Source organism: Dipodomys ordii, unplaced genomic scaffold (assembly GCF_000151885.1).
Source record: "Dipodomys ordii isolate 6190 unplaced genomic scaffold, Dord_2.0 Scaffold243, whole genome shotgun sequence".
Taxonomy (NCBI): Eukaryota; Metazoa; Chordata; class Mammalia; order Rodentia; family Heteromyidae; genus Dipodomys; species Dipodomys ordii.
This window is the reverse complement of record NW_012267459.1, coordinates 12,350-19,801: the sequence shown is the minus strand read 5'-3', so window position 1 is coordinate 19,801 and position 7,452 is coordinate 12,350. Positions and strand designations below refer to the sequence as shown.

Genomic DNA, 7,452 nt, shown 5'->3' with positions numbered 1-7,452 from the left:
TTTTTGCTTATGTGGTGCTGAGGAATCGAACCCAGGGCCTCAGGCATGCAAGGCAAGCGCTCTACCACTGAGCCACCTTCCCAGCCCCTTGGTTACATTTTGTAATGAGAGAATATCTATGTTACTTGTGGCATACATGTTCCCTCAAAAGGTAGATTAAATTGAACATTCAGCATTAAATAAGGCTTATATTTCACCACAAAATGAAGAGAAAATTGAAAAAGATGCATATGGATCCTGGGATTTAAAAAAGAACTATTATTTGGGGCTGGGAAGGTGGCTCAGTGGTAGAGCACTCGCCTTGCATGCTCAAGGCCCTGGGTTCAATTCCTCAGTACCACATAAGCAAAAAGAAAAAAGCCGGAAGTGGCGCTGTGGCTCAAGTGGTAGAGCGCTAGCCTTGAGCTGAGGAGCTGAGGGACAGCGCCCAGGGCCAGAGTTCAGGCCCCACGACCGGACCCAAAAAAAAAAGAACTATTATTTGTACTGCTTTTGAAATGAAAAATAAAAATCTTTTTCTTTTTTAGGTTGAACAAGTAAAATTACTTGACCGATTCAGTACCAGCAACAAATCATTAACGGGAACACTGTATCTTACAGCCACACATCTATTATTTATTGACTCTCATCAAAAAGAAACCTGGGTAAGGAATGTTTGCCATAGTACTAAAAATGGACTGATCTACTGTTGGTTTATTTTGAATATATATATATATGTTCAAAATACAAATATATACAATATAATATATATAACAATATAAATACATATATAACAGAAATCTTAATCATTGTTAGTTACTTCAAAACAAAAAAAGTTTTTTTGAGACAGGATCTCATTATATAATTCAGGCTGGCCTCCAACTCTGTGTTGCTCAGCCACTTTCCAACATGCAGTTATCCTGCCTCTACCTTTGGAGTGCTCGGATTATAGGCATACAACTGTAATACTCAAGAAAAATATTTTCAGTCACTCCAGAACTTCGTTCTATAATCAGTGATGTATGAGTAATATGGAATTCTGTAGGGTACCAGATTCTTTACCTCCAAATAATTGAAAATACCTGCTTGTTAACTTTTAGTTTTTAAAAATTGAAATATATTAACAGATTGAATGGATTATTTAGTATATTTCAATATTTTTATATGGAATTAGAATTATATTGTTTATGAGGTTTTGTTATGATAAAGATTACAATATATATGATAGGCCAAGCATTTCATATTTATACAAATAAATATACTTGAAAATGTATGTATAATACAGTCTATAGTTGACTCAAATAATATACTGACTGGATTTGATCTGTATGGCTCCACTTATATGCTTACTTTTTTCTTGAGATTTGTAACTTTGAAAAAATAATGTTATAAGTAGTATGCAAATATCGAATAAATCAATGAAAAGTTTGTCATGGATGCTTAAATGTATGCAGGTAATTTTGTCTTTTACTGCCATAAAATATAAACCTATTATAGTTACAATTTATCAAAATTGATACAGGTACAGATAATAGAGAAATGTAAGCATGCCATATTAAATCATTGCTGCATATAGTATACTATATACTGTATTACTCTAATAATTTTGTCACCACATCCATTCTTATTGTATGAGCTCAAGTGTTGTGAGTATCCACTTCAAATACTGAGTAGTGGCTGGATGTGGTTGTGTGTCTGTAATCTCAGTACTTACAGGTAGAAGTAGGAGGATCACAAGTGCCTGGGTAAAGGTAGTGGGGATACCCTGTCTCTGAAACAAACTATCAAAGAGCTGGAGGTGTAGCTCAAGTGGAAGGGCATTTGCCAGCTATAGCAATGTCAATGCCCTGGGGTCAACCCTTAGTATGGCAAAACAGCAAAAGATATACAGTTCATGCCTGTCTTTAGGAAATTGCATAGTGTAAAAATGATGTCATTCTTACTTACCTTTCACTGCTTGTAATGTATGCAATATAAAATATGCATTAGTCACTGATTTATTAGTAATGTTTACTTACGTCCAGTCATCAGCAGGCTATTAATAGTGAAGGTTTTGAAGAGCCAAAAGTTACAGTTGGGTTTCTGACTGGGTAGGCATTTTGGTGCCTCTAAATCACATGATGTTGAAAAGTTAATACTGTAAAAATCTTTTATTTGTATAGCTAGCTAGCTGTTTTAGAGTTTATCTTAGATATTTGCCTGGGAGTAACAGGTCTTGGATAAGCGTAATATATAATATACTGATTTTGTATATAATGTAATGTTAATTATATACAGCTGTAATATACTTACATATTCATTTAAGGATAATATATTTAAATATGTATATTAAATGATGTTTTGGATTTATCCTCAGAATATTTTACATTGTTTTACCTCAATGTTTTACAACATTGCCATTATCTACTTAAAGACTTTTGTCTGTGTATTTGGTTGTACAATTGTGTTGTTAACTTGCTGATGGATAAGACATTTTCCTTTCTGTCTCTATAGGTTCTTCTATCTTTCTGTCCAGTTATTGGGTTTTCTTTTCTTTTTCTATTATCTCTTGTTTTTATTGATTTGTGTTTGTGGTGTAGATAATTGTACTCAGAACCTTGCACGTGCTGGGCAAGTGCTGTACCACTGAGCTACCTCTCCAACGCCATTTTTTATTGATTTTATAAGAATTCTATATCTTAATACTTTGTCAGATAATGTATGTCATTATGGCTTGTCTTTTTTATATTTTAGTGTATATTTTATTTAAATTTAGTGTGTGTGTGTGTGTGAGAGAGAGAGAGAGAGAGACATAATTGGAACTTGGATTCAAGGTCCTGTGCTCCCACTTAGCTTACTCATGGCTGGTGCTTTACATGGGCAAGATAATGAGTACATTTCTTAACAAGCATTGCAGCCTCCTCCTTTGTTTACCCTTCACATCCCTTCCCAACCTCCCCCCCCCCAAACACCTCCCCCACCAAAGTTGTAAAGTTCGTTTTTGACATGACAACTTCTGGCTTTTTTTTTTTTTTTTTTTTTGCTTATGGGTGCTGAGGAATCGAACCTAGGGCCTCAAGCATGCAAGGCAAGCGCTTTACCACTGAGCCACCTTCCCAGCCCCATGTTTAAGTAGTTTTATAAAGGGTTGTAATTCAACATTTTATGAATACAGTGCATCTTGTTTAATGTCACCTTTCCAAAATTAATAAAAAAAATAGTATTGAGAAAATAGACTTTTTGGGGTCAGTATTGGGATTTGAATCCAGAGCCTCATACTTGTTAGGCAGGAGCACTACAATTAGAACCATTCTGCAAATTAATCCTTTATTATGAGCACTACTTACAGCTTTTTCTGTTTATGTGGTACAAAGGAATGAAACTCAGGGCTTCTTGCATGCTAGGGAAGCACTCTACCACTAAGCCACATTCCCAACCTTATGATGGTTATTTTTAAGTTAGTGTTTCATTTTATTGAGTCATCCTAGACTTTGATACTGGCATTTGCTTCCCTTTTGTTGCTTGGATTACAGGCTTATACCACTATGCCTAGCCATTTTGCTTCCTCCTTAGTTTGAGATGATAGGCTCATATTGTCTCTACCATGTGCCTAGCTATTTGTTGAGTCTTGTGAACTTTTATGCCTGGACTAGTCTCACATCACAATCCCCCAATCTCTGCCTCCAAGTAGTTAGGATTATAGGCCTGAGCCATGGTGCCTAACTGGCAAAGACGTTTTTAGTAGTAAAGTATTATTGGTAGCAGTAAGAATGGTAATCATACATTTAAAATACCATCAAGATATTGAGTTTATAGTAGGACTTTTTAATCCACTCAGATGACTCCCATATTTCTGGCTTAAACATTAAGCTATTGGATATATTAAGCATGAGTGTGCACCAAATAACATTTTTTACTTTATTTGAGGAAGGCATTCTTAATATTTATGTACTCTGAAAGAAAATTAATTTTAAGTCCTTTCTGCATTGGTTTCTTAATTTTTTTTAATGCTGTAGATATTACATCACCATATTGCCTCAGTGGAGAAACTTGCTTTGACTACTTCTGGATGCCCACTTGTGATTCAGTGCAAGAATTTCAGGACTGTGCATTTCATTGTTCCCAGGGAAAGAGATTGCCACGATATCTATAACTCTTTACTGCAACTGTCAAAACAAGGTATGGTACTTAGGGCCTGAAACATGCATACTAAATTTGTTTTGTTTTGTTTTTTTGGGTCCAGTCGTGGGGTCTGAACTCTGGACTTGGGTGCTGTCCCTCAGCTCTTCAGCTCAAGGCTAGCGCTCTACCACTTGAGCCACAGCGCCACTTCGGCTTTTTTCTTTTTGCTTATGTGGTGCTGAGGAATTGAACCCAGGGCCTCATGCATGCAAGGCAAACGCTCTACCACTGAGCCACCTTCCCAGTCCTAGCATGCTAAATTTGTAAAGGGTTCTCCAAGACACTTTTAAGATCTCATTAGTGTTTCATACTTTGTTATTCTGGTAGTCAAGTTCTTGTGTACTCTCCATTCTCCAAAATGGGCTAGACATAATTAGAAACTACTGATCTAAATTGTAAGAAAGGTATTCAAAGTAAGGGTAATAGTAAGGATAATAAATCATTTATAGTAGACCAAAGGAACCATAGATTTATGTTAACATTTTTAAAGCTTCTTGACAACAAATTGCACATTTCAATAGTGGGTTTCTAAGAACAGGTTTATGTTCACTTATCTTTTCTCAGCACAGAGCATGTACTGTATGCCATCTCTAGAGTTCTAAGTGGTTTTTGTTTTTGTTTTGTGATGGTCTTGGGACTTGAACTCTAGGCCTAGGTACTATCCCTGAGCTTTTGTGCTCAAGGCTATCATTCTATCACTTGAGCCACAGCTCCACTTCTGGCTTTTTGGTGGTTAATTGGAGATAAGAGTCTCATGGGCTTTACTGCATGGGCTGTCTTCAAACCATGATCTGCAGATCTTAGTTCCCCAGTAGCTAGGGTAAGAGGCATAAACCAGTGGCGCCTGGCAATTCTAAGTTTTTTGTTTGTTTTATTTTTTTAGATAGGGCCTCACTGTATAGCCAAAATGACTTTGAACTTGCAATCCTATGTCTCAGACTCCTAAATGCTGGGATCATGGACATTGCCATTGTTCCTTATCAGCTCTAGTTTATTGCTTTAGTATCAGTTTTTGTTTCATATCTCATGTTGGGAAAGGGGTATATAGGAAGAGTATATTTTTTAGTTAACATTTAAGAAAAGAAAATTTTCAATACAGAATTTAGCATACAAGTCTAATTGTATTCTTTATTAACCTTAACTTTGGAATTAAATCTCAGATTAATTGAATCATGTGTATGCCTTTTTGATGCAATCATTTGCATTACAGAATTTAGAAAATACTTAATTCAAGAATGTTCACATATTATCTCTCTGAAGGTTTTAAAGAAAAATTTTTTATTTGTAGTGTATTAGGTATTATTTATAGTGTATTATTAATGTTTTGTGTTTTATATTCTGTAGCAAAATATGAAGATCTCTATGCATTTTCTTATAATCCTAAACAAAATGATTCAGAACGGCTACAAGGTTGGCACCTCATTGACCTTGCTGAGGAATATAAGAGGATGGGAGTGCCAAATTCACACTGGCAGTTGTCTGATGCCAACAGAGAATACAAGGTAACTTACTGCCTTTGGGAGAAACTCAGAAGATGTTAGGACCAGAGAGAAAGTGTCATAGTAGCAAGTGCTCTGAATTGTAACATGCTTTTCTTAAAATTTTTTTAAGCTACTATATACTAATTGTACAAAGAGCCATGTTATGGTATTTCTTTCTTTTTCCTTTTTCTTTCCTTCCTTTTTTTTCTTTTTTTTTTGTTCAAGGCTGGGATTTGAATGAATTCTTAATCTGATGCTTTCACTCTTTGGCTGGCTGATGCTCTACCACCCCAGCCATGCCTCCCATACTTTATTGTGCTATTTGTCTATATACAACTGTTCTTGCATTTGAGTTTTTAAAGTTTTGGAATTTTTTAAACCTCATGATTTTTAAACATGAATCAAGTAGTTATTTGTTTTGCTATTTGCAGATTTGTGAAACTTACCCCAGGGAACTTTATGTACCCTGGATAGCAAGCAAACCAATAATTGTTGGGAGTTCCAAGTTCCGGAGCAAGGGAAGATTCCCAGTTCTTTCCTACTATCATCAAGACAAAAAGGTAGGAACCTTTTGTTTGGAGTTTTGTAAAGAAATACACTGGCTTTTCACTTACTTACATTTTTGAAGTTATAAAACTATCCTGAAATAAAGGAAGGCTCATACTTTGTATCTTCCTTATCATTTCTTTTCCTCTCAGTAGTGACTGGAAAATAATTGAATTAGTGAACAGATAATTTTTTCTTTCTTTTCTCTTTGTAGTCTGTCTGTGGGAGAGCAGATAGTTTGACAACCAAGGGCATTGAAGGTTTCCATTTTATTAGTAAGCTCTTAAGATAGAAATTTTTCAATGAAAACAGTAGAAAGGAAGCATGTTCATACTGAGATACTATTAGTGGTGTGTATGTGTATGTATGTTTGTATGTATGTGTTGTTGGGGATCAAATCTAGTTTTTTGTACATAATAAAAAAGTGTGCCACCATTGATCTACACCTCCAGGATTGGAGGTATAGAGATTACTCATTGCAATAAAACTTAATCTTTTAGCCTACTTACAATATAGGCTAAAAGCTATTGTGTGCTAAATATTCCCTATGTACATATTCTTCATAGGGGGAGGTTCTGCTAATTACCTCTTACTTTTTTAAATTTTAAAAATTTTACAGGTTATTATTAAGTAGTTGTACAAAAGGATTATAATTCTATATGTTCAGTTATGAGTACAATGCTTTTTGGTCAATGTCACCTCTTCATTCATTCTTCCACATTTTCCCCCCTCTGATTTCTACCCTCAAGTTATGTAGTTAAATTTTACATAATGTGCATTAAAGATAACGACTGCGGGTCTGGGTAGTTGGCTCCTTGGATGCATGAGGCCCTGGGTTCGATTCCTCGCACCACATAAGCAGAAAAAGCTGGAAGTGGCACTGTGCCTCAAGTAATAGAGCACTAACTAGCCTTGAGCTGAAGAGCTGAGGGACAGTGCCCAGGCCCAGAGTTCAGGCCCCACGACCAGCAAAAAAAAAAAAAAAGATAACAACTGCATTTGCACACCTCTCCTTCCTCCATTTCTGTACTCCCCTTTTTACTATATACCCCCAAAACATGTTTTGACTTCCTGGGATTCATTTTGATAAACAGTACATTAGTTGTTCAGAGGAGTTCTACCTCTAAGTATACCTTTTTTTTTTTTTTTGCCGGTCATGGGGCCTGAACTCTGGGCCTGGGCGCTGTCCCTCAGCTCTTCAGCTCAAGGCTAGTGCTCTACCACTGGAGCCACAGCGCCACTTCCGGCTTTTTCTGTTTATGTGGTGCTGAGGAATCGAACCCAG

General features: G+C 36.0%; 1 protein-coding gene across 1 annotated transcript in view; it reads left to right on the top strand.

Moving 5' to 3' along the window:
• Positions 1-7,452, top strand: part of Mtmr6 (myotubularin related protein 6) — a 54,482-nt gene that overhangs the window by 35,189 nt on the left and 11,841 nt on the right. Inside the window, exons 2-5 of the mRNA XM_013036048.1 lie at positions 528-644; positions 3,975-4,137; positions 5,485-5,642; positions 6,053-6,181. Of these exons, the coding sequence (XP_012891502.1) occupies positions 528-644; positions 3,975-4,137; positions 5,485-5,642; positions 6,053-6,181 (567 nt within the window). The remainder of the gene's footprint in view (positions 1-527; positions 645-3,974; positions 4,138-5,484; positions 5,643-6,052; positions 6,182-7,452) is intronic.